Source organism: Gopherus evgoodei, chromosome 10 (genome assembly GCF_007399415.2).
Source record: "Gopherus evgoodei ecotype Sinaloan lineage chromosome 10, rGopEvg1_v1.p, whole genome shotgun sequence".
NCBI lineage: Eukaryota > Metazoa > Chordata > Testudines > Testudinidae > Gopherus > Gopherus evgoodei.
The window spans coordinates 31,156,412-31,183,726 of record NC_044331.1 but is presented as its reverse complement, the minus strand read 5'-3'; the positions used below and the strand labels follow the sequence as shown (position 1 = coordinate 31,183,726).

At 39.3% G+C, this 27,315-nt stretch overlaps 1 protein-coding gene and 1 long non-coding RNA gene across 2 annotated transcripts in view; one reads left to right on the top strand and one right to left on the bottom strand.

Annotated features, from left to right (window-relative positions):
- The window catches only part of TRPM1 (transient receptor potential cation channel subfamily M member 1), a 215,835-nt gene that overhangs the window by 147,143 nt on the left and 41,377 nt on the right, over window positions 1-27,315 (top strand). The window contains 13 exon segments of the mRNA XM_030576838.1: window positions 497-671; window positions 1,897-2,020; window positions 8,541-8,613; window positions 10,741-10,841; window positions 13,431-13,532; window positions 13,535-13,585; window positions 13,587-13,620; window positions 17,265-17,351; window positions 17,354-17,382; window positions 19,562-19,612; window positions 22,374-22,514; window positions 23,377-23,406; window positions 26,596-26,898. Of these exon segments, the coding sequence (XP_030432698.1) occupies window positions 497-671; window positions 1,897-2,020; window positions 8,541-8,613; window positions 10,741-10,841; window positions 13,431-13,532; window positions 13,535-13,585; window positions 13,587-13,620; window positions 17,265-17,351; window positions 17,354-17,382; window positions 19,562-19,612; window positions 22,374-22,514; window positions 23,377-23,406; window positions 26,596-26,898 (1,301 nt within the window).
- LOC115658258 overlaps window positions 24,704-27,315 on the bottom strand; it is a 32,123-nt gene continuing 29,511 nt past the window's right edge. Inside the window, exon 3 of the long non-coding RNA XR_004002220.1 lies at window positions 24,704-25,144. This is a non-coding gene — a long non-coding RNA (uncharacterized LOC115658258). The remainder of the gene's footprint in view (window positions 25,145-27,315) is intronic.

Sequence of the window (27,315 nt, the reverse complement as noted above, 5' to 3'; positions counted from 1 at the left end):
TGTTTAAGAAGCTTCATTTAAAATTAAATTAAAATGCAGAGCCCTCTGGACTGGTGGCCAGGACCTGGGCAATGTGAGTGCCACTGAAAACCAGCTCGTGTGCCACCTTCGGCACCCGTACCATAGGTTGCCTACCGCTGGTATAGTTGATCTAGCTACAGATGGACTCTAACAAGATTCCCATGCAATTGAGATTGCAAAACGGATCACTTAACGCATGTGTGAATAAATAAACAGTAAGTAGCAGTACCGAAGAAAGTTGGCTGGGAGACATTTTGCTTTCTTTCTCTTGGGACTGTGGAGAAACATAGGCGATATCTTTCACGCCATCACCCAATCATGCGCACCCTCCATTTCTTTTCCTGAAGCTTCCTCACTGCTCTGGTTCACTGGGAAGCCATAACACAGAATTCACACACGTTCACACCATTCCACCTCTTTGAAACAAACCCAGTACCGTTACTTGTGTTTAATGACACACCTGTTTCTTTTACAGGTCTGGGACAAGGTGTGCCCGTGGTTGGGCTCATAGTTGAAGGGGGTCCCAATGTGATCTCTATTGTCCTGGAATGCCTGCGAGAAGAGCCCCCTCTGCCCGTTGTGATCTGTGATGGCAGTGGACGAGCATCTGACATTCTGTCTTTTGCACATAAATATTCTGAAGAAGGGGGGTAAGATTTTTAGGATCATTACAAAGGTTGTGGACAGATCAGGTCATTGGTGGTATGATACTACCCAGTTTGCCTCTATGTTGCCAGTAGAGGTGGATGAAAATTTTGAAATTTTGACACAAGCTTTCGTTCAAGTTACAAAATTGAATTTTAAAAACAAAAAGGATAAAATGTTCACGAAAATGTCCTGTTTTAATTCACCAACACATTTCTCAGTTTTCCCGTCTTCACCATCTTTCTAGTCTTCTCTACTGTATTCAAATTTAATTGAAATAACTCATCAGAAATCAATCTGTTTGATAGCTCACTGCTGCATGGCTGTCTATTGCAGTATGCCCGACGCTATGTCCAATTTCCCTATCAGATGATGATGAGATAATTGCATTGCTTGATGATGAGGAATCTTTGGAGTCTCTGCTTTCAGATTAGAGAGAGCAATTTTCTGTTGAGCTCTTAATTTATCTATATTTTGTAGCTTCAGCAGTTTTGCTGCTCTGAATGTCTGTTGGTAATATTTGCCATCTTCTTGAAGTAAATGTTTTATGAAGAATCCAGTGAAGGTTGGAGGGCTCACATCTCATGTTACTTTCACAGACCCAAATCAAATCATTTAAACATTGCTGAAACTTTTTCAACTTCTTTAAGTATACTTTTCTTTAGACGTCATATTTTTAAATATTCTGTATGAGCTTCCAGGCTCCCCTTGACAAGAACTCAATTCATAGTCCACTTACAAATACAGTACTACCCAGTAGCATAACCCAATACGCCCATCCCACTATCCCCAAAATCCCATTCCTTCAGCTTTACAGAAAAGCATTTGCAGCATTTTAAGGTGAAATTAGTGGTCTTGTAAAATGTCCTCTGGAGACAGAATTCCTTGGTTGATCCTCACATAGAGGTACAAAACATGTAGCTGCAGTGGCTATCATCTCTGTGAATGAAAAGATGGTTCAGGCACCTAGCCGTTCAGTTTTTGGCTCCTGTGTTAAGATTTTCAGACATGCATATGGGAACCAGTTTTGGTATTGATCTCATGAGAGTACTGCTAACTCTTTTCATTAGTCCCATAATCTTATATCATAAAATAGGAAGATCCTGGATAAATTATATATTCTCAAAACAAAGAAACTGGACTGATATAAAAATTCTTGTTGTTTTTTGTTTTAATGACAGAGTGTAATTTATATTATTTTTAGGTATTTTCTCTTTTTTTTTCTATTAGGATAATAAGTGAATCCCTCAGGGACCAGCTTCTAGTTACCATTCAAAAAACCTTCAACTATAACCGGAACCAAGCCCATCAGCTGTTTGTCATTCTCATGGAATGTATGAAAAAGAAGGAACTTGTAAGTGCCATAACATTCATTCACAAATGCCTTAACCTTAGTACAACCCTACCCTTCCTTTCAAATCCCATTTACATATTGTTACTATTTGTCTTTCATTCACAGAGTGCCAGAAATGTACACAATGATTCACAAATATAGACTAAGGCAAGATCACTCCCATCCCAAACAAGTTCCAACTTAATGGCCAGATTCCCATTTAGAGGAATGGAAACATTCCAATGGACTTCAGTGGGACAGATTTGGGCCCTAAAATAGACATGATGGGAGGATCAAGTGCAGAAGGTAGTGAAAAGATAATTGGAGGAAGGATTCCCGGAAGCAGTGATTTTAGTCTTCTGTCTTGCATCCTTTTACAATTGACTTGTCTTTTTTAAGTCCTGGGGGAAAAATTGTTTTTAATGTTCTTAAGCATCAATGTCATTCCTGATCCATGCTTGCCATGACAGTATTATCCACATCATTGAGTCACGCTCCTTCAAGTCCCACCAGGGGAGAAACTCACTTGTAAGGAAAAGAAAATTGTCTAGGATTCATAAACATATTCATCCATCATCAATCAATAGTGCTTGTACTTATGGGGTTATAGTCTGTTGTTTTTAGCATGCAAAGGGGACCAATGAATGTTTCCACTTGGTTAATTGCAGCTGTGGAATTTTTTTCATATTTTCATTGTATGAGTATATCCTCCCTTGTGTCAAGGGGTAGATTTCCAGTTAATTCTTTTGGGTTGCAAATCTGAAGCAGACATTTTCAAACAACAATGACATTTTAACAGCTTTGTTTTTAACAGGAGTTTCAACTGGCTAAGTCTAGCTTTTTCCATTTTCAGTGTTGTTTTTTTCTTTTCTAAATGCTGGTTATTTTTAGAGGTGGGAGTGGGACTGAAATACCAAACCCCTCTCTCCTAACTGCAGTAACCAGGTGTGCCACAATTTTTAGTACGAACTTGAGGACAATTGCCTTATCTCTGCTATACCTGATTCTGTCCCTAGTGAAGCGATGCCACATCTCCATGAAATAGACTGAGGGGAGTTAACTAGGCTGAGCACTAGATGGAAAGAGGTGCAGCTCTTCTCTTGCAGGAAGAGAACATCTCCTATCCCTTTATGATGAGAGAGTCTGTATTTCCCTCCTCTATTTCTTCTTCCAAGTGCTTCCTGCTTCTTAGGACTAGATGTCCCAATCCCTGTCTGCCAAGGGAATGTGGGACCTTATTCCCTATTCCAGGATCCTCTGAGCCTGGAATAAGGAATAAGGCTCAGAGCATGGTCTGAAGAGAGGCCCCAAAGGGCAGAAGCTCCTTTTTTATTTGTTGGGACTTTTTAGTTAGGATTTCTTGGCTGTGATTTGGCCGGAGGGGTAAGAAACCCCTCTGGAACTGGCTAGTGTGTGAGCTGATACCCACCTTGGGGAGGGAAAATGAGGCAAGGAGCAGGAGTGGAATACTACGCCAGCAGGAGGCACTATAGGACAGCCACACACCATGACAGTCTGATCTCTGTGAACAAGTTGACCCAGCTCCTCAAAGATATTAAGGTGCCTAACTCCCATTGAAATAATTTAAATCCATGGGATTTAGGCACTTAAATACCTTTGAGAGGTGGGACTATAGTTCCCCCTCATAACATGGCACTGTACACTGAGAAGTGTCAGGGAAAAGAAAGTATATTCATGTTTGTTTTTTCCCACATAGTTATGTATCTGCAGCAGTTTGCATTTCCAGAATGGGATCTGATTCTTGCAGATTAAATGAACAAAGATGTTTTAACCCACGTCTAAATACTCAAGTTTATGCTTAAGGCCCAGTTCATCCACAATAAAGGGAGTACGCATGGAGGGAGGTGCTACTTCTTGTGTGTAAGAGCAGCAGATTCCAGCTCCTGCTCCTTACTCATGCATACGCCACTGACTCTCAATGGCAGTTTTGACTGAATAAGATCCAAGTTAAGGACTTCAGAATTTGGTCCAAGGAATGTGTGATGCTAGTGAAAGATTCCATTGGGTCAGTTCTTCCCTCAGTTCTGTTAATGCTGGCCTCATTATGATCAATAAGAGCCGCATCAGTGTAAATGAGCCATTTATGTCTGTCCATCTCTAACTGATGTCTGGACAATGTTATATGGTTAGCATGATAAAGCCATGATTTCAGGCCTGATTGCAGGTAAAATGTACAGAACCCCACCCAACACCATTAATATGAACCTGCATCCAAAGATTCCATCAGGAAATATTCTCAAAATCCTCAAGTTACATATGCTAGTCTGGAAGGCTAGCATATGTAACTGTCTTTTATTGTAGAATCTGACTCTGGCAGTCAAAGCATCAATCAAAGAATGATTTTTCATAGCCTTTTGCTGCCAAAACAAAATTTAGTAAGTTACAGAATGAGCATTCAGCAATTAGGGTAAATAATGGGAGTTATGAGACCAATTTTATCAGCTTAAATATTAATCCTGATGTCCCACTTTGGGGATAAAGAGCAGCAAACAGAACATCCAGAAATCCAGTTAATCAAATCTTTTCCATCAAATCAACTCTGAGTCTCAGCAGCCTCCAACTCTTTCCCCTTCTTCTGTCGTATTCTTCTCTGTAAAAGTATTAAAAAGAAGCTGGTAAAGAGCTAGAAATCATAAAATAGAGAATGAATTTTAGAGACTTTCACTATTTTTCTAGTCCTGTGATGACCTGGATATTAGTATTTAAATATCTGATATTTTTCTCCAGATCCAAACGTTAGGTAAAAATCTTGGCTAATGTATGATGTTCACAACACCACTGAATATCGTTTACACTCAGTAACAGCAGTGTTAATGTGAACCCATCTTCTGGCAGCCCAGAGCACAAACAATCTCTTCAGTGGGCTGGGCTGATGGGGTCCTGGCTGGGTCAAAAAGCCACAGTGTGCACAAAAAACAACCAATCCACACCCCAATCTCCAAAGCCACTCTCTGCTCCAGTTAAGAAGCTCAGCAGAGCAAGCTGGCTGTGGGTTTTGTGGCGAGACAGTATTAGGATAGATACCTCTGACCTACACTTATAATTTTTTGGGGGGGCTTTCGGAGAGGTGCTTATTTGCTGACCTCTTGTAGAATCTGGCCATTTGTCATTGAGCACCCACAGTCTTGGCACAAGTCGCAGAATCTTCATTCTAATAGTTACCTCAGTTGGCCAGGAGGTACTAACATCAGTTCCCACAAATTTCAAGATAAGAATTAAGCCCTTCAATGCCAGTCTGTAATTCCCTGCCTGTTTAGTGTCATAGTGGCCTCCTGTTTTTCCCAAATGTTCTTTTCCTTCCTTGACTTCCAATAATTTTGTTTTGGAGGTACATCAGAAGGTGACATCATTCCTAGTGTAGAACTCCCATTTGTACTCTGGGGAGTTCAGCATTTGCATCAAGGAAAAACGATGCAATTTCAAATTTAGCTCCATTCCTTAGATTTTTATGCTTTTTAGTTCTCAAACCCTAGTTTCCTAAATAAAGGCCCAGTCCTGTGATTCTTATGCAATTTTTACTCAATCTTTACTCTAAGGACTGAACAGAAACTGAAGTAAGGTTCCAAGGATTGTGACATAATGGCCAACATTGGTATGGTGGGTCCCATGCTTTTCTTGGCAGGGAGGCTAGGATGCCACCCTTTACCCGTGCTCTTGGGGTGCCAAGGGCCCCGCTAGTGGCCCAGGAAGGTGGTAGAGGAGGGAAGCGGAGAGAAGGGATCTGGGTTTGCTCCTCACTCTGAGCCCAAGCCCCTCTCAACCCCTGTGGATTTCTTACCCTCTTCCCCCTTGGGTAGAGTTACCCTTCGTCCTTGACACGAGAGGAAGGAGTTTCTCTGCTCTGCTGGGGCAGGGTCTCTCTTCCTCTGGTTCTCTGGTCTTTCAATTTTCAGCAACATGCCTCCAAACTCCAGTCCTGTATCCTTCCTCATTCCGCCCTGTCTTCCTGAAGCACAGATTTTTTATTGGGTTCCTGGCATGGCCTTAATTGGCCACAGGTGCTCCAATTAACCTGTAATAACTTTCCCTAGTCTACAAGACCAGGACACTACTGTGCTTTGTACATTGTACATACATATAACCAGAAAGATGCCCCCTGCCCCAGGGAGCTTACAGTCTAGTAGATGCCCTGTTTGAGTTGGGTGAGTTGTTTTCTTTCTCTGTGTTTCAATCCCCATCTGTAAAATAGGAACAGTAGTATTTCCTGTCCTCCCACCCTACTGTCTGCCTTGTCTATTTAGATTGCAATCTCCTTGGGACAGGGACTGTTCCTTATTACATTTGTGTACAGCACCTAGAACAATGGGACCCTGATCTTGTCTGAGTCCTCTAGGTGCTATTCTAAAACTTATTCTAATAGTTATTCTAATACTAATTCTAATAATGCATAACAATCACTAATGCACAAAGTTATTTACCAGACTATTCTTCTAATCTAGTTATTTATATTGGGCAATCATAAAGAAACATAAATCAGCTCATCTGCCTTACAGCATATAGATGTACTTTTCGGAAGGCCAATATGAATATATTAAAACTCACTCAAGTACGCAAAAGCGAAGCATCTTTAGATATTCTAGGGTAACATAAAAATGATACAAAGTAAAGGACATTTACAGGTATAAGGCACTCTAGTCTCAGAATCAGTGACACACTATAGGATACCTTCATTGAAAGCTAGATGTTTATATCCATTTTACTCTCCAGTTCTCTGCCACAGAAGTAGTATTTTCTAACTGAGCAAAACATTTATTAATACTTGCAGCACTGGCTATACAGAAAGTCAGTGTTCCTATGTTCCTTCATCACATTTTTTTTTTCAAATCCAGATCAAGTTTGCATAGAATGTGAGTGTCAGATCATTCTTTTTACTGTAACTGTGCTTAATAAAATATATTGTGAAGCCCATTGTGCTTTCTAGGTTCAGCCCTGCAAGATGCTGTGCACTCTGGCCCTGATCCAGCAAAGCACTTCAGCACATGTTTAACTTCAAGCATCTAAATAGTCCCTTTGACTTTAGTGGACTACTCCTGGACTAATGTGCTTGGCTGGATCAAGGCCAAAATTCTCAGTATCTGGCAGGTTTGAGCCCTCTGTTTCTAATGACACTAAGCTGATGGAGTCAGAAGAAATCTTACCTTTCTTATAGTGATTTGGCACTTCTTTTCTAATGCCAACCAGAACCCAGAAGGACCGTCGCAAATATGAAAAATAATGGGGCAAAAACTTAAATAGGCTTTTTTCCCCAAACTTTTTTTGATGAGGTTGTGGTTTAAGGTTCAGATTGGTTCCCGTTTTAGCCACTTGTCCGTTTGAAAAGGGGCTGTGAACAACTGCCTTGGCAGTGCTTGTGGGAACACAGGGAGTGTTCTCTTTGTGAGCATGCAAGGGCATAATGCACACCAAAGAAGTGGGAGGAGGACAGTAGAGTTTGTTTGGTGTAAAGTGGAGTAGCACATGGTACCATCCAAAGGGTGTACTCTCCAGTCGTATGCTTCGGGCAGGAATTGTGCTGCCAGAGGCAAATGCCTCCTGCAGCTTTCCACCACCCCCAACATAGGTCACTGACTGTATGTGCAAGTCACACCCACACCTACCTGCTTGATGAAAGAGGGGTGTTTTGAGAGGTGAAGCACAGGAAAGCAGGTTTGCAGAAAAATGTCTCAAGGAACTTGCTTTGTTAAGGCACTATTGTGCATTTTTAACTCAGTAGATTTGAATCACTAATAAGCAACTGAACCAAACATCAATATAAATATTCAGTTTTGTGTACAAGAGAGTTGCCTCCAAGGTTCATCTAGGATTGTACTTTTTGTCAATGTATTACTTAACTTGCCTCTCAAACTTGTGTGAATATTAAATTCAGTCAAAGAAATGCCATAATGGTTATTTCAGATATAACTGGGCAATTCATAATACTGAAATAATACTAGAGATGGATGGAAAACTAAATAAATTGTGCACAGTAATTTTGTCCTGTGTATTTTTGTCAAAATCTATCAGTGGAAAATTTCATTAAAATTTAAAATTTTGATTTTTTATTTTTACTAGTTGTGTAGCCAGTCAAGAACAGGACAAAGATATGAAAGTTTTCATCCCTTTTTATTTGTCAAAATTAGATTTTAATGAAAAATGTAATTGAAATTGCAAATTTTGAAAATTTTCAAACAATATAGAAAAATACACAATTATCTCTTTTCTTTTCTCTCTCTCGTTCTTTCCCTTAAGCTATGTCAACACTGGAAATTGAACGACAAACTTTTGTCTTTCAGAGGTGTTTAAACACCCCCCAGAAAGACAAAAGTTTTGCCACGACAAGTGTCAGTGTGAACAGCGCATTGTCTGCAGGAGAACCATCGAACAGCAGCTACACTGCATGACATTTAGCGGCACAGCTGTACCAACACAACCCTTTTGCTAAAAGCTGTGGAGTATAGACATAGCCTTATCCTCTTTCTTTCTTTTGTTCTAAGTTATGTTCCTGAGTTAATTGTGTGTTTGGTTTTACTCTATCCTATAGATAACCGTGTTCCGTATGGGTTCTGAAGGGCAACAGGACATTGAGATGTCTATTTTAACTGCTCTACTTAAAGGTGAGTTTTTATGAGGCAAAAAATAAGGATGAACAAACCAACTTGGAAAAAAAAAACAAACACCAAAATAAAACTTGCTCTGTGTGGGTCATTCTAAATACCAAAACTGTTGTCTGTTCTGTTCTTATCAGTTCAGATTAGTAACCTCAAAGCGTTTGGTGTTTTGGGTTCAGGTCTGATAAGATATGAGCCCAATATGTAAGGTCTAGATCTGAACTTTTCCATAGCATTACCCTGAAGTTTCCACAGCTTCCTTCTTCCACTTGGGCAGGAAATCTCAGAAGAACCTTTTCTCATTTGTGTTTGCAGTGGTTGTTGTAGCCATGTTGGTCCCCAGTATATTAGAAAGACAAGGTGAGTGATGGTAATATCTTTTATTGGACCAACTTTTTGCTGGTGAAAAAGACAAGCTTTCAAGCTACGCAGAGCTCGTCCTCAGGTCTGGCAAAGGTACTCTGAGGGCTTGGCTATACAAAACTCCAAAGCGCTGCTTTGGTTGCGGCGCCAGCTGCAGGTTACTCCACCTCCTCAAGGGGATTAGTTTACAGTGCTGGAAGCCATGCTCCCAGCGCTGGGGCACTGTTTACACTGGCACTTTACAGTGCTGTAACTTGCTGCCGCCAGGGGGTGTTTTTCATTGCTTACCTTACCATTGTAAGGTGTGCAGTGTAGACATAGCCTTAAACGCTTGTCTCTTTCACCAACAGACGTTGGTCCATAAAAGATTTTACCTCTCCAACCTGTCTCTCTGACCTGTCTCATGGTGTTTCAATACATCCAATTCCCATCCTGGCCAATGTATGCAAAATGATAAATAACATGGGGAGAGGGAAGAAGTTAACTAGATTTTTTAAACCTCAAAAAGATGTAGTTCAAGGATTGGCGTGAGGCTTTACAGTCACTTCTAATGTAATTGGTTGGTCTGTCCAGTAAGCTTGCTCTCTCTCTCCTCCCAGTCTAAACCCCCTAACCTTGTGGCTGAGTCTGTCTTTGTTGGAACAACTGCTGTCATCGAAGTTATGCACTTCAGAAGTTGATATCAGTTGATTACAAAGAGACTTTAGGTGAAAGATGTAGGGAGAAGAGAAGTATGAGATTAAGGAATCACCAGACCTGTGTTAGAGCATCTGTCAAACTGCTGATTATACTCTGTGGAAGGGAGGGGAGCAGCATTAGGGATAAAGTCAGCAGGGTTTTAGAGAAGGAATAAGCCTTTCAGAGGAGCTGCTTAAGCTCTGATAAACGTCTAGACTCTTAGCAAGGAGGGATGATTTATTATGGAGTGGCACTAGCCCCTGAAACCACTCACCCATGCTTAGTTTAGCCCCGCAAAATTTGCAAAAATATACCCAAAGTTCAACATAGCAAATGAATAAAATCCCATTTCCTATTCAATCAATCAATTTCCCTTCCTCTCCTAGTAAATTATCTGTACCTTTACATAGGTCCTAATAAAAGTGTTTGGTTTAAAAAATTGTTGTGCGTGAGGTGTAAAGCAGATGGGGGATCATGAGGGTGGAGAATGATATGACAATGCAGAATGAGCTGAATCACTCAACTGGCTGGATTAAGGGATCCAGCCAATTCCCCTTGGCCATGTCATTTCCAAACATTCTAACAGTTGAGTTTGGTTTTTGTTGTTGCTTTTAAAGTAAATCTTTGTACAGAAAATAATGTTGATTTGGACTGTTAGCTTGATTCCAAAGCGCACACTCAGCCATAATGCTCTTATCACAAAGATTTTTGTTTGTGAGCTAATCTGAACCATTTGAGATTATTTTATCACTTCTGACAATTATTCTTGAACATTTAAACTACATAATGTGATTTTAAACAACATTACAGAGAATGATATTTTATCACTGTTTGCTAAAATAAGTAAGGGACTAAAGTTCAATTTCTGTGAACTGCAAGGAACAAGGGAGAATGTTACTGTTCCCAATTTTGAAAGGATTATTGAGCTGAATCCTCAACTGTGTAAAAAATCACTCTCTCCTTTCATTTCAACATCACTACTCACTGTTAGACCAGCTGAAGATCTGAATCTAATCCCCAGAGAATTTAAATTACAGTCATGTCCACTCATTTACATGAAGTGTGAAATGCCAAATACTTTTGTTTGCTTAGGTACCAACGCATCTGCACCAGATCAGCTGAGCTTGGCATTGGCCTGGAACCGTGTGGACATTGCACGTAGCCAAATATTTGTCTTTGGACATCACTGGCCGGTAAAGCCTGATTTTCCTAGACAATTAGTTAGCATAATTTTAAATTAAGTGGCAAATATCCCTTCCTTTGATTTTATTGGCAATGACAGTAATGTTAAATTCTTTTGGTCTGCATGATGGCCTGATCTGGAATATTCCATATGGACTGTTCATTATAAAATATCACTAGTCTACCTTTTCCAAAAGTTAATAACGATAAAACTCGTGTGCTTTTGAAATGAAAAGTAGCAGCATAAAATTAGCAAATAAATTTATTCAAGATTCTTCTTGAGGCAAGAAATTCAAATAATGGAAATCATGTGGGGCCTGATTTATGCTGAGTGCATATCTACACCAGAAATTTAAATCGACCTATGTTAGGGCATTGCTCTAACTACATTGACATAAGCCCTATGCTTCTCATGGTTCATGTACACACTGCCATCCTTCTGTTGGTGTGGTGCGTCCACACCAGGAGTGCTTCCACTGACTTACAAGGGGCAGTGGGGGGGCTGAGGAACCTGGGCTCTCGGCTCCGCTTGCAGCTCCCTGCAGGAAGCCCTGCTGCCCCTCCACTCCCTGCACCAGCTCTCGGCTCCCTGCTCCCTGCCGCCAGGAGCCCAGCTGCCCCTGCTCACCAGCAGGGAGCTTTGCGCCTGAGGCAGGCAGCTCCTGGCCTCCCAGAAGGGAGCCAGGAGCGTTGGTTGCAAACCAGGCTCTGCACAGGCAGCTAGGAGCCTCCAGATGGCACCTGGGCTCCCCATTGGGAGCTGGGAGTCTCCAGGCGGCAGCCAGGTTCCAAGCAGAGTGGGCACATCCCAGCTGGGAGCAAAGCACCCAGAGGGGGCAGGCCAGGCTCTAGCTGGAGCTCCTCACCACCCAGCGGGTGACAGCTCAGCTTTCAGCTTGGAGCCATGAAATTGACAAGACTGACAGTCAGCCGCCACTGTAAGTAACTCGGGTCTACACGAACACTACATCGTTACACCACGTAAGCCTATGCCTCTCGTGGAGTGGAGTTATTATATTAGTATAATCGGGCACATACATCAGCGGGAGCCAGGCTGTAGTGTGAACACAGACATAATTACATCAACGTAAACTGCCTTCCTCGCCCTAACACTGTAGGGTAGACCAAGCCTCAAGCCTCAGCAGAAACAATCATCCAACCCATAGTGAACCGCATGTTCTAGTCATTACTACTTAGACTTCAGGCTGCCTGACTGGTGAGTGCAAGCAGGTGGTTAGATGTCTAGCTCTACTAAATTACACAGTAGGGCTGGAAATTAGAAAGGCACCTAGGAGACTCCTTTGAAAATTCCAGTTGGAATTAATAAGACAAAATCATGACCACAAAGAGACAAATGCTGATATGAGGCCCTCAGGGTGTCAGATGGTGCAAAATGAATGTAGGAGTGAAATTTTCAGAAGTGCCTAAGGTATTGGAATGGGTCTTGTGCTCCTAAATCATTTTTAAAGTGTGATACTGGGCCCATTGAACTTAATGGTAAAGCTCCCATTGATTTCAATGGGGGAGGATCAGATACTTGAGTGCTTTTGAAACTTCTACCCTAGAGTCATTCATGTAATGAAAAAAACCCTAGTTTTAAGTAAGTTTGATGATGAATATGCTTGTGCATTTTGCTTTACTACATGAACCATCTAGTATCAAATTATTACAAAGTGTTCTGAAGAACCAGGATGAAATAGGCCATGAGAATTAAGTAATTTTTTTTTAATTAGATGTCTTTCTTGAAATGACGTACAATAAAATGGTCAGTAAAATACTTTACATCCACACTATATGCTTCATTGAGATTAATTTAATTTAGAAACCTCAGTCATTAAAAATTTAACCAACAATCCTTCCTGTATACGCTATTTTATTCTTTCCCTGTTAGGAATGTGATGTTTCCAATATTCACAGTCCATTAAAAACATTTTCATAAAGAGGATTTAGGGATCTTAAACAATATAAGTATTATTATAAATCAATTTATTTAGAGGAAATGTTGCAATCTCCACATTATTGTGTTTAGATTCAAAAAATCCACTGGCAAACAAAACCTACCACTATTTTGTCCAGTTTCATCTTTGCACTCTTCAACTCTTTGTGGAAATTACATGAGCCAATTACAATTCATTGTCATTTCAAATTAATGAAGATTGCCCTTGATATAGTGTTTGCTGTGAGTTTACAGATCCATTTCTGTCCTGACTTGTAAATGCTTTCATGGTAGGATAGTGTGAGAGGACTTTGTGCAAAAAAGAAAGCTTGTTAAGCAAATGTGTATAGCCTTGATCCTGCAGTTCTCTGCAGAGCTGCCCAGAGGATTATGGGGGCCTGGGGCAAAGCAATATGGAGGCCTCTTCCATAAAAAAGTTGCAATACTATAGAATACTATTATTCTCATGGGGGGCCCCCTGCAGCACTGTGGCCCAGCCACCACTAGAGGGGACAGCATGCCACACTGAGTGAGAGTAGGTTAATACCACTGTAAAGAGAGAGTGGTGGTATTAAGATTCAATAGGAACATTCTATTGACGTACAATCCGCCATTGCCAAAACAATTGACTGTATTATCCTAATATTGTGCATTATTAATGTAGCCTTTAGGAAGCCTTACAGTGACTGATGGCACAGCACCTGAGAAGGAAAAGAAATCTCCAGCAGCTCAAACTAAAGCAGCCAGAGGGAAAGGAAAAGGGAAAGAAAGGGAGGGAAAATGAAAGAAGAGCCGGAAGAAGAAACAGATCCACGGAAGCCTTGAACTACTAAACGGGGTAAGGTGAAAGTGGCGTCTTTCTTCCAGTTGCTGCTCGTTCTTTATCTCATTTGACTCCTCCCTCTAATCTGTTCTTCTCATTTACATGTTGTCATAACAGATAGCTAAGGGTTAATGTCTCTTTCACCTGAAGCACCTGACCAGAGGCCCAATCAGGAAACCGGATTTTTTCAACTTTGGGTGGAGGGAATTTTGTGTCTGAGGTCTTTGTTTTCTGGCTGCCTGCTTTCTCTGAGCTTTGGAGAAGTAGTTCTGTTTTCTAATCTTCTGTTTCTAAGTGTAAGGGACAAAGAGATCAGATAGTAAGTTATATGGTTTCTTTCCTTTGGTATTTGCATGAATATAAGTGCTGGAGTGCTTTGATTGTATTCTTTTTTAATAAGGCTGTTTATTCAATATTCTTTTAAGCAATCGACCCTGTGTTGTGTCACCTTAATACAGAGAGACCATTTGTATGTATTTTTCTTTCTTTTTATATAAGCTTTCTTTTAAGACCTGTTGGAGTTTTTCTTTACTTCAGGGAATTGAGTCTGGTACTCACCAGGGAATTGATGGGAGGAAGAAATCAGGGAAATCTGTGTGCGTTGGATTTGCTAGCCTGATTTTTGCATTCCCTCTGGGAATAGGAAAGTCCTTTTGTTTCCAGGACTGGGAACGGAGAGGGGGGAGTTCACTCTGTTGGATTCACAGAGCTTGTGTCTGTGTATCTCTCCAGGAGCATCTGGAGGGGGGAAGGGAAAAGGATTATTTCCCCTTTGTTGTGAGATCTCAAGGGATTTGGGTCTTGGGGTCCCCAGGGAAGGGTTTTTCAGGGGGACCAGAGTGCCCCAAAACACTCTAATTTTTTGGGTGGTGGCAGCAAGTACCAGGTCCAAGCTGGTAACTAAGCTGGAGGTTTTCATGCTAACCCCCCATATTTTGGACGCTAAGGTCCAAATCTGGGACTAGGTTATGACACATGTGCACACACCCAGCCTACCACCAAAGATAAATCAAAGAATGAGTTACCTTCTACAAGGTCCTAGAAGTGATGCGAACAGACAACATTAATCCCACATGGAATGAAAGGAATTAACTTCTGGTGAGGGACATATTGATGCCTGGAATATTTTGAGGCACAGGAAACTTTTATGTAGGGGCTGTCAAGTGATTACAAAAATATATGGTGATTAATCGCACTGTTAAACAAGAATAGAATACCATTTATTTAAATATTTTGGATGTTTTCCACATTTTCAAATATATTGATTACAATTACAAAGTGTTCAGTGCTCACTTTATATTTATTTTTATGACAAATATTTGCACTGTAAAAAACAAAAGAAATAGTATTTTTCAATTCATCTAATACAAGTACTGTAGTGCAATCTCTTTATCATAAAAGATGAATTTACAAATGTAGAATTATGTACAAAAAAATGCATTCAAAAATAAAACTATGTCAAACTTTAGAGCCTACAAGTCCACTCAATCCTACTTCAGCCAATCGCCCCAGACAAACAAGTTTATTTACAATTTGCAGGACGACTAATGCTGCCCCCATCTTGTTTATATGTCACCTGAAAGTGAGAACAGGCATTCGCATGACACTGTTGTAGTTGGCGTCACAAGGTATTTACGTGCCAGATGCGCTAAAGATTCATATGTCCCTTCATGCTTCAACCACCATTCCAGAGGACATGCATCCATGCTGATGACAGGTTCTGCTCAATAACAGTCCAAAGCAGAGTGGCCTGACGCATGTTAATTTTCATCATCTGAGTCAGATGCCAGCAGCAGAAGGTTGATTTTCTTTTTTTGGTGGTTCAGGTTCTGTAGTTTTCCACATCTGAGTGTTTGTTTTTTAAGACTTCTGAAAGCATGCTGCACACCTCGTCCTTCAGATTTGGAATGGCACTTCAGATTCTTAACTTGGGTCCAGTGCTGTAACTATTTTTAGAAATCTCCTCACATTGGTACCTTCTTTGTATTTTGTCAATCTTGCTATGAAAGTGGTTCTTCAAACGAAACATGTGCTGGGTCATCATCCGAGACTGCTATACATGAAATATATGGCGAATGTGGGTAAAACCAGGAAAAGGAGACCATCCATTCTCCCCCAGGGAGTTCAGTCAGAAATTTAATTAACACATTTTTTAACAAGCATCATCAGCATGGAAGCATGTCTTCTGGAATGGTGGCTGAAGCATGAAGGAGCATACAAATGTTTAGCATATCTGATACGTAAATACCTTGCAACGCTGGCTATAAAGTGCCATGCAAACACCTGTTCTCACTTTTCAGGAGACATTGTAAATAAGAAGCAGGCAGCAGTATTTCCCATAAATGTAAACAAACTTTTGTGTCTTAGCAATTAGCTGAACAAGAAGTAGGACTGAATGGACTTGTAGGCTCTAAAGTTTTATCATTTTACCGTGCAAAACATTTGTAATCAAAAATAATATAAGTGAGCACTGTACACTTCATATTCTGTGTATAAATGAAATCAATATATTTGAAAAACATAAGAAAACATCCAAAAATATTTTAATAAACTTCAATAAGTATTCTATTGTTTAACAGTGCAATTAATCGCGATTAATTTTTAATTGCAATTAATTTTTGAGTTAATTGTGTGAGTGAACTGTGATTAATCGACAGCCTACTTTAGTATTTATAGGTGGCTTCATAATTATAGGGTAGATTACTATTTCTGTGCAATCTACCAATAGCTAAGGTCACACACGCATTTCCATTTTAGGTGGTAATTTTCTGTTGCTATTAACACTTCAACATTTTCCAGTCTTTTTCCTTCCTGGCTGGAATTTGGCAGGTTTGTTTTTCAGTTCAGATGTGAATTGTTTTGGGAGGTTTGAACCAAAGTGATTTAAACCATATTTGGGAACAGAAAGCATGCAAAAATATATATTTTTTTTCATTACAAAAAAGTCATCCGTGAGGGAGACTAACATTTTTACAGGAAGATAGTTCTTTTATTTTTAATTTCCTAGAGTTTATTTAATTTTTTTTTAAAGTTAAACATTCTTGTTGAGTTGTTCCCATGTTTGGCACATTAAGAGAAGCTCTTGTATATTTTCTGACAAATATTCCAGCAAATATTCCAGCAAACTTGGGGATTTCTTTCAGCAGATTGTGAAGCCAGGGCATATTGCCACTTCTCTCTATTGAGGAAACAGCTTGTCAATTAAATGGATGCTGCTTATGGGGTTGTTATGTATACAAAACACTCTTTATGTTTGCGCAGTTCATTCTTTTTAATTTAACTGCCCCCATCACACACAGCAAGCAAACCCACCTCTCGTATAATGTGTCATTCACTTGGTTTAGTATAAGATACCAATCAAAAGTAACTGAACGTTAATCATGTCCTAAAGGTTTCATTTACTGCTCTCATTACTTCAACATTAAGGACACATCCAAAACAAACAAACAAACAATACAAAACAAAAACAAACCACAACATCTAAACTATACATGGAACAATGACCTTTTGACATGTAGATGACTGAACATAGCTTGAAATTCGCATGTGAATTTTTTTTTAATGAACAACCCAAAAAACTTCTATTTAGCAGTTGCTGGCACAGCATCTCTGACTTACTTACCCAGGGTTTGCATTGTGTTCTCTGTTTCTCACCTTTCAGGTGAATTCCTGGAGCAGCTATGCTGGATGCCCTGGTACTGGATCGAGTTGATTTTGTGAAACTCTTGATTGAAAATGGAGTGAACATGCAACGCTTCCTCACTATCCTCGACTAGAAGAGCTTTATAATACTGTGAGTGAGTTGTGATTCTGATATAAACTGCTGCATCTCTCACTGTTGAGTTTAGCATGACACTTTTTCCTTCTCTCCTCCCCCCCAATAATTGGCACAGAAACTATCCAAACTGGTGGTTTCACTTTATACTTCAACAACTGAAGGGGCCAAAAAACTGGGCACACTGACAGTCCATGAAAGGTGCATATCACTAGAAGGAGTCACTGTAATAACTCATGGCTTCATAATACTTTAAGATACACAGAGTATCTTGACTAAGCCTGGAGCAGCTTTTAGACAATCTTATGGTTTCTCATGTAAATATAGTGAAGTATTTTTAAAAATGCATATAAGAACTCTTTAATAATTAGTATTGCCATTAAAACCATAATATCAGCAATAGCTGTGGCTTTTTACCTACATATTCTTAACTCACTCACTGATGTGTACGCAATATTGTTGACCCTCAGTTAGTTTTCATTTCTTTATCCTTTATTGTTGTTGTAATAATAAAATGCTATATAGAAACTCTCATCCATAAATCCCAAAGCACTTTACACCTGGAGCTGAGTATCATTATTCCCACTTATAGATGGGGAAACCAAGACACAGAGGGCAAAGTGACTTGCCCAAGGTCACTCAGCAGGCCAGTGGCAGAACCAGGAATAAAACCCAGTTCTCCTGAATTCCCAGTCTGGTGCACTATCCACTAGGTCATGCTGCCTCTTTATTAACACATAGGCTGCTTGGGACTAGAGTCTCCTTTGCACAATCCCACAGACAGAACACCCCAGTAGATTCCTTACTCCTGGGGGAATTTGCGCACTGTGCATGTGCAGAATTCATGTGCTGTGCAGAATTTTTTTCCACAAAAATACATTCTTCTGGAAAGGTGCTGCAGTTACTTCTTTCATCCACAAGAGGCTGCTGTGGCCCAGAATACAGAGCAGCGGCGGCTCTGGGCAGGAGCAGCTCCAGCTCTGGAAAGGAAAGAGAAAGAAGTTGCCTTGCTCACAGCACCCTGCCCATGGGGGCAGATCAGGAGCATGAGATATGGAGGCACAGACACCATGGGGCACCTGGGGTCTGGGGGATTCAGAAGGGTTAGTGGGGGTGACAGACTGGGGCAGGGGCTGAATGGGTAGTGGGGGGTGCAGAGACACATGGGGACAGGAGGTGGCTAAGTAGGGGTGCACGGGATACATGGGGGACAGGGTCAGATGTGCCTGACTAAATGAGAGAGACTATGAGTCATCCAGGGTCTGCATAGTGGTGGCTCCCTAACAAACTCTGCCCTCTCCCAAAACCTTTTACATTGTTCTCCCCACCCACACCCAACAACCCTCCAGGTCACACACAGCCTCCTTCCCAGCAGTTTTTTCCCTCTCCCTCAGTCTCCTCCACTATCCCTGGCTTCCCCAAGTCTTTTCACTGCTCCTTAGGGGTGCAGGAAATACATTTCACATTGTAGTTCAAATGAATGATTGCTCAGAGTTCTGTATTAATATACCTGTAAGGAATCTACTTGTCAAAAACATTTCTTGAAATGTTTTTTGTTGTCTGTGTTGTTGTAGACAGCTGCTGATAGGTCTTTGAAATAAATTACAAAATAATTGAAACTAGCATGATTATTTTGTGTTATTTTCCCAAATAAAATATGCAGAATTTTAAAATATTGGGCACAGAATGTTTAATTTTTGGCACAGAATTCCCCTAGGAGTAGATCCTGCAGAGGCACAGAACTGCCATAAACTATTCCTCCATCACCTCTCCCTGCTGTTGGTGTGGGAGGTGTGGCCAAAGGTAAAGGGTCACTGCCAAGGCATCCCGGCACCTTGCAATTCCCAGGCGGGAATTACAGCCCCTTGTAGCTGTTCGCAGCCAGTGCAAGTTAAGGCAACCTGAAGGCTCCTGTAATGTATATCTGAGGACTGGACCATTGCACAGGGTTCCTAGGTTGAAAGCAGCACAAAGGTGGCTGTAAACTCTATAAGTGACTGTTACTTTTGGCCAGTTATGCCGCCCATCTTGTATCAGTGAAGAAATAGTATATAATCATGTGCTGTTTGGGTAATGAACAAATGGTCGTTCTGGGAATTCACATCCAAATTTCTAATGCTTTGCAGAAACTACACTTTGATTTAAAAAAAAAGGAAGAATTAAAGGCCTAACAAAATATGAATGGTCTCTCTTTCAGAGATTGGGTCCACCAAATACCCTGCATTTGCTAGTCAGGGATGTGAAAAAGGTAAGCTTTTATATTATTTCCAGATATTGGGATTTATTTTCATGATTAATTTAATTGTACAAATCAATGGGGGAAGTGAACATAATGTAGATGGAAAATAAAACTATGAAATGAAATTATAGTTTTTAAGGAAAGGGAAGTTAAATCACTAGTAGTGTAAGATACTCAGACCAGATTTAAATATACTTAATTTCTTTACATATCAAAAGAAGTTTACATACAACCTTACAGTGGAAAAATATTTCCTGGCAAAACTGCAGAATCAGAAGTTAGAGAAAATATCTACTCCATTATCCAGTCCATCTACCTGCCAATGCAGGATTGTTCTTTTCTGTGTACTTACTAGTGTGTTTCTCAGACTCCCAAGCAACGTTACTTCTACCACTTCCACTGGAGGAAAGTCTCTTTCACTCTTCAGAGTAGAAGTCATAAATCTGTTATTCATTATCATCCACAGCATATAAATGTATTGTAAGGCTTAGTATTAAATTTACTATATTTGATCAGTTTTGCATCTGTTGTTTTGCTATACAGAGTATATCCTGCATTCCTATTGCAAGGAAAACCTCAACTGATTGCAGTGAGTTCCTCATGAAAGTTTTGCAGGATTGGTTCAATGTATAATCCATAATGATCCACCTCAGGGTTTAATTCTTATCTAATTTTTCATTAATCACATTTTCCAATGGTACTAACTCTCTTCTGTGTATTTTTCCTATCTGTCTGTCCATCTTTCTCCTCCTGGTCATCGCATTTCCATGGTTCACTCTCATTCAGCGACAAGTTCGGGGATTTGGTTGGGTTAACATGGAGGTGATTTGTTTCCCTAGAATGTAGCTCTTTCATCATAGTTTATAGCTAAGTGGTGTTCTAGACTAAACCTTGCTGTGGTGTGCAAAAAAGGGTACAGTTAGAACCTTGAAACACAGTGTTCAGTCACAGCTCTGGGAGATTTAATGTAACTGTCCAACCAATCTTTAACAATATGACAATATAAGTTATACAACCTGCTTGTTTACCAAGTTTAGACTGCAGATTAACCCAACTTTCCCTGTACATGATGGCCTGGGAACTGTAGATAGTAATGAGGTGGGGGAAAAAGTTATCCATACAGTAAAAGCTACAGTGTATTCTGACCCCTTTCACAAGCAGGAGGAAACTCTTGTATCAGCATACTACACGTAATTGCTCTCTTTTTAAAAAGCAAGGAGTGTAAGCAAATCTGACTGATCATGAAATAAATAGAATAATTAAAACAAATCGTAATTTAGTAGTTTGATTTCTCATCATAGACTTGGTCCAAAGTCTACTGAAGTCAATAGTAGTCTTTCCATTGACTTGGTGTGGGGACTTATCTAAAGTCCATTGAACGATTATATTAAGGACACATTATACTGTTCAATTCAGATAATTTTCTCTTTGATTTCTCCGAGAAATCACATAATTTGCAATCTCCTTTTAATTTGTAATTGTCACTTTTTATTTTAAAATACAGAGACTCACATTTTGAGGTTGAGCAAATTAAATATAGGAGTTATCTGTTTATAGTCAGGTTCTTATACCATGCTCATTACCATGGAATCTGAGCACCTAGTATACTATAGAGTTTGCAAGTACTATAATGTTCTCCATAACTGAATATACTTAGTAGCATAGTACATTTATAGTTTATGAAATTTATTAAAATTGCTTATAATCTTGTACTATATAAAATTATTAGTGATAGTATGTATACATTTCGAGTATGAGTATTATAATGATATCTCGCTAAATTATTGCACAGATCATAAATATTCAAGCAGTGTATTAGTGGAAATGTTATAGTAATAAAATGCTTGTTTTAATTTTTATTAAGGGGTACAGGGGAAAAAAAACACCCACTCCATTATACAAAAAGCCAGCTTTAAACCATCTCAAAAGCAAAATTAATTCTTGCATGAATAAACCTTAAAATAGACAAAGCTGTTCAGATTAGTTTGCAGATCAAAATCCCATTCAAACATGGAATGTAATGTTATTGATTCAGTTCAAAGAACTCAAAGTCACTGAGGGTCATCCTGCAAGCCCTGTCTCGAGCAGTCCCATTGACTTCAGAGGAACGACTTGTGCATGTGAAGAGTACTTTCATCAGTCAGGTTCTGCAGAACCAAGCCTCATGGCTATTATAAACATTTGATTTTTATTTTTGAATTAAAAACAGTTTCCATTTAATTTCTTAGCACCGTGTACCTCTAGTAAGATTGGTCATCACTTAAATCTTTCAGCCATGAGATAGCCACACTAAAATTAAGCAAGTCATCTATAAATTGAAAACCTGTGAAATTACATCAAATATCCATGGAGCACATAACCAACAGAATGTGTATAAATTTTCAGCTGCATTGATTTATTAAAAATAATGTGATTGTATCCATTTTAGCAGAAATATATTAAAAACTATAAAGCTCTTGTCTTCTTCTCTTCCCTGATACATTCATAGTTCCATTACATATTATTTAACTGCTGCAAATAACTCTGTACTGATTGATATGTTACCAACAACCACTGCTGAAATTCTACCCTTGGATACACAGACAGCTCCCCAAAGGAGAATTTGGCCCCAAGTAAACATTTTCCCTGGATGAATATATTAATAATGAATAAAATATTAATGTCTACAAAGTATGAGTATAAATGTGTCATATTGTATATAGCCAGGGCAAGTCTCTGTATTTGCTTTACTGTTGTTTTATATCCTAAAAGTACACTTTGTATTTTGTAGGGAAATCTTCCACCTGATTATCATATCAGCCTGATAGATATTGGTCTTGTACTTGAATACCTCATGGGTGGAGCTTATCGTTGCAACTATACTCGAAAAAGTTTTCGGACCCTTTACAATAATTTATTTGGACCAAAGAGGGTAAGAACAAGTTTATGTTGTATTTCCCCATAGTGCTAATAATCAGAATAACTAATTCTCCACTTATTGAATCTTGTGTGAACTACTGTGTGTCCACTTGATCTTCATTTAACAGCCTGTGGAGTTAATATGAGGATAATGCAAAATGTCTGAGCTAAAGAATAAAGACTCAGGGTCCCAATATGTGCTAAATATGTTGTGCAAGTGTGCGCTTTCCACACTTCTTGGTAATTAACAATCCAAGTATTTCTAACTGTGGTGTTATGTATGTTTAGCCATTCCTAGCTTTAATTTGTGAGTATGACCTTCTAAAGTTATTGTAACTGCATAGAATAGTTATATATACAAAAAACACAGGGATAAACTACAGCTCAGTGAGCAAGTAATTGTAATAATCCATAGGCCCGATCTAGGTAAGACAAAGGAGCTGCCTCAGAAGAGGAACAACTTTGCAAATATCCTGTAAAAGATTGCTTCCAAGAGTGAGGGCTTATTACCCAAAATAAACTGTTCTCTTGCCAGAATATAGTATTGATTATGAAGCTAATGGAATATAAAGAGGAGTCATTTTAAGAAAATGTAATAGAATAAAGATTCTAACTTCTATGGGGAAAAATTAAATGGGTTTGGTTTCGTTTTTTAATTCAAAAGTGGCCTTTTTATCAGAGTCAAAGGATGATTTGGGTGGAAGGGGCAGAATAAGGAACTTTTTTTTTCCCTTCCAAAATAGAGTTACAGCTATTTGCCAAATAATGTTCCTATCTATGCAAATGAAAAAAAATTGCTTTCTTTGGCATTCTTACATCTTTGTTCTTCCCTTCCATCTAACTAGATTTTTTTTCTTTTTCTTTTAAATATGCAGCCAAAAGCTCTTAAACTTTTAGGAATGGAGGTAAGTCAGATTATTTTTTTTCATATAACTAGGAAAAACACCTTTCTGCATCATTCTGAGCTTTCTCAGTTTTACACTGATTTAATATCAATTGTATCTGACTGAGATCTTCTATTTACAGATTACTTTTGAAACACCAGCAACCTGCTTATATTTACGGTCTTAAGTTCTGCATAGAGCTTTGCTCACATAATCCTCAAGCAGTTTTTTAGCAGTATTATGTAATAACACACTGCAGTGTTGGAAAATACTGTAGATAAAACAATTTTAGATATGAACACAGAAAACATAGTGATGAGAGAGATACAGCAGCTGAGTAATTCATGGTCAAATCCTCTTTATATTTAAAGTGCAGTTTATGCATGGAAGATTTAGGCTATGTCTACTCCTATAGCAGCATGTAAAATACAGGCACTACATGTGTAGCTACATGCCACAGTGCAAGGCAGGCTGCATCCACACTTGTCACTGTGGTGTGTAGCTCTGCACTGCAGTGAAAGGCTCCGGCAGTGGGAAGGAAAGGCTCTCGCAGGGGAGAGGCAGTGAGATGCTACTGAGCTGAAACAGCAGCATAGATGTGGAAGGCACTGTTTGGGCACGTAGAGAGCCATGCAGGGTACGTACCCTGGGGGTTAAGTATGTAGGGCACTTTGCTCTTCTCACCTAAGCCAGGTCTCACACCTACACTGCTGTTTATAACTGTGCTAGCTGGACCCGCTGCATCTGTACTTACATCTTTACATGTGGATTTAGTGTAGACATAGCCTTAGAGAGCTCAGAGAGGGAAATTGCTTTTTCAGTCAAGTTAACTAAGTGTTATGTTAGTTATTTTTCTTCCATTGTAAACGTAGCTGATTATTTCAGAGCATAGCAGCAATGCACTGTAGTAAACAGCCCAGAAATAAGATGGACCTGAACCAGAACCTCAGGTCTGAGCCCTGCCCCAACCACCCCAGAACTTCACGGAAGTTTAGATTTGGATCCAAATGTTGTATCTGGGACCTGTCTCTCCCATGGGCCCAAACCATGGGCCCAATCTGAACCCTGATTCAGATGCCAACAAACTTTGGGAAAGCTCAGTATCTGATCTGAAGGCAGAGCTAAACATTTCTAACAGATACCTTGGAACATACCAGTTAGATACTTGGTACATGAAAAGATTAGGGACTTTTGTATATGAAGCATATAAGCAAGCTTGTATTATCAGTGTGTGAATAGTAGGGTGAATAGTAGAGTCTCCAGGAATTAAAGATTTATCTTTTATTAAAGATTATGTCATGTGATGAAATCTCCAGGAATACGTTATAATACAAAATTGGCAACCCTAGTGAACAGGGTTCTATGTGGAAGCTAAAGTCAATTGTAAAATATATACGCACAAAGGCCTATGTTTTCCAAAGCAGATAAGCAGCTTTTCCCTATATGAAGGAAGTGTAAAGGAAACTTAATTTTCCTCTCAGATCTGCTTCATATTTTCTAACAGCTTTAGGGCAAAGTGCTCAGGTTACAGATGGGAGGAAACAAGAGCTGAAGAGATGTGGTCTCATATATATACTGATGAGCTGAGCTCTGAGATATGTGGCCTTATTCATATGCAAGTTATGCAGTATTTTCTAAGAACACTTTTTGATGTTTTTATGCTTTCCTTCAGTGGCAAATGCTTTACACAGAAGAAACTGAAGTATTTTGAAGTTTAACTCTGTTTTCTCCATCTAGCACTGGGTGCAGTTCCGTCTATCTAAAAGAAAAGAAATGGTGAAAAATAAAATTAACTTCTAAAAAAAAATTCCAAAGAAGTAAGAAAGCTTTTGTGCTCATGTAGAAAGAAGAGCGGATATTAAATTTCTTCATTTCCAGTTTTTATTTTCTTTACTATTGACTATAAATTATTTGGCATTTTGCAATCATTACTTGTTCTTTTCTAGAAAAAAATGCAATTCTCGTCTTCTGATTTGAAATGACATTTGCATGTGTATGCACAGCCTTTTTCTTGAAAGACAGATAACATTTTTTCTAAATGTATGTGAATAAAGACCACTGCAATTTCTATAAGGACCACTTCTCCCTTCCTGAAATTGTTGGAAATTAGGAAGAAGTGAGATGTATTTAAGGAATAAGTGAAGACTTCTGCTTGGAATCTCAGGTTCTAAAACTTAATTCTGAAGTATCATGCTCATGCTGCTGCATACTTCCTTAAAAGAATCCAGTGTGCTTTGCATGCACAAGGATTGATGTTATAAAGTGTTTATCACCACTACTCGCACTCCATCTCTGATAGTGGAATCAAGCCCTACAAATTATCAGTAGCTCTATCTATATCTATATATGCAGTATTCTTCCTACATTATTTAAACCCTAATTTTCCCAGTCGTGGTTTTTCTCCCTTTAGGATCCTGCTCTGTTGTCTGTACCTCCCTTCAGTTACTTCCATGTTTGTTCCTGTAGTAATGGCCTATCCTCCTTATCCTTTTAGGAAATGGGATAGTTATACCTTCAGTTTGTACAGCATACATACGAGGAGATTCCTTATTCAAAGGTGAACATTCCCTTTAGTATCTTAACTCTGTTCCCAAGGATTCTGTCTACCTCCCTTTGCCTGTTTTTCCTTCTCTTCATCTGCATGTTGGTTTAAAAATTGCTTTGATGCCTGATATGAAACATTATTCTGCAGGAATAGAGATAGACCATATCAAATCAGAGAGTACAGTATAACCTACTTATAGTGAAGCTCCACTGACAATTCAATAGAAGAAAAGTCCTAAGTTGTTTCAGTTTACTGCAAAGCAACCAGTGCAATTACACATGCAGTACAACTCCGCTTATACTATAGCTGGTCTGTGTAAAGTGATGGGTTCTACTGTATTTATAGAACACTAGTGACTCATAATGAAGCATGCAAGTAATGGTTCTGTGGCCAAAATGTTAACCCAGGAGTGCTAACCCAATGCATGATCTGTTGGTAAGGTTTTATTTCATTATTTTGTTGTTGGCATTCTTTATAGAAACAAATCAGAAATTAAACTACAAAACTTGATGTAATTCAAGGAATGTAGGCTGCTTGTTAATGGGAAGTTCACATTTTCTTTTGGAAATGCCAGTAGTCATCTCCATGTGTTCTTTGTGCATGGAGTAGGTCTCACAATAGCTTTCAGAATTCAGTGGCAAGGCTTTTGTTTTGCTTTCCTTTAGGATGATGAGCCTCCAACCAAAGGGAAGAAGAAGAAGAAGAAGAAAAAGAAAAAGGAGGAAGAGATAGATATTGATGTGGATGATCCAGAAGTCAGCCGTTTTCAGTACCCATTTCATGAACTCATGGTATGGGCAGTGCTGATGAAACGGCAGAAGATGGCACTCTTTCTTTGGCAGCGAGGGGAGGAGACCATGGCCAAAGCACTTGTGGCCTGTAAACTGTACAAATCCATGGCCCATGAGTCTTCAGAGAGTGAACTGGTGGACGACATCTCTCAGGATTTGGACAACAACTCAAAGTTAGTTAATTGGAGCATAGTGCATGGCTAATTTGTATATATGGGGCCATATGGACTGCTCAATGTTATTTTTGAGCAATTGCAATTAATTTTTAAGATGATGGGTCACAGGGATGATTGTTTGGCCCATTTTTCTGACAAACTTTTTTCATCTATGAAGTTTGAGGATGTACGTACAAGACTGGGAGGCAGGAATTTTTAAGTTATCACATCTTGAAGCCCCTTTGTGGTCTTAGGAAAATGGCTTAATGTCTCTGCCTCAGTTTCCTCCTGATAAAATAAAATTAGTTTACCTCACTAGGTCAGGATTAACTGATGTATATGAATTCTCTGAAGAGGTAAATTTCAGTCTACTAAGTAAATTTTATCCCAAACAGTCTCACAAGAGCTGTGAAAGGAGTTGACATGTTTGAAGGAAGGT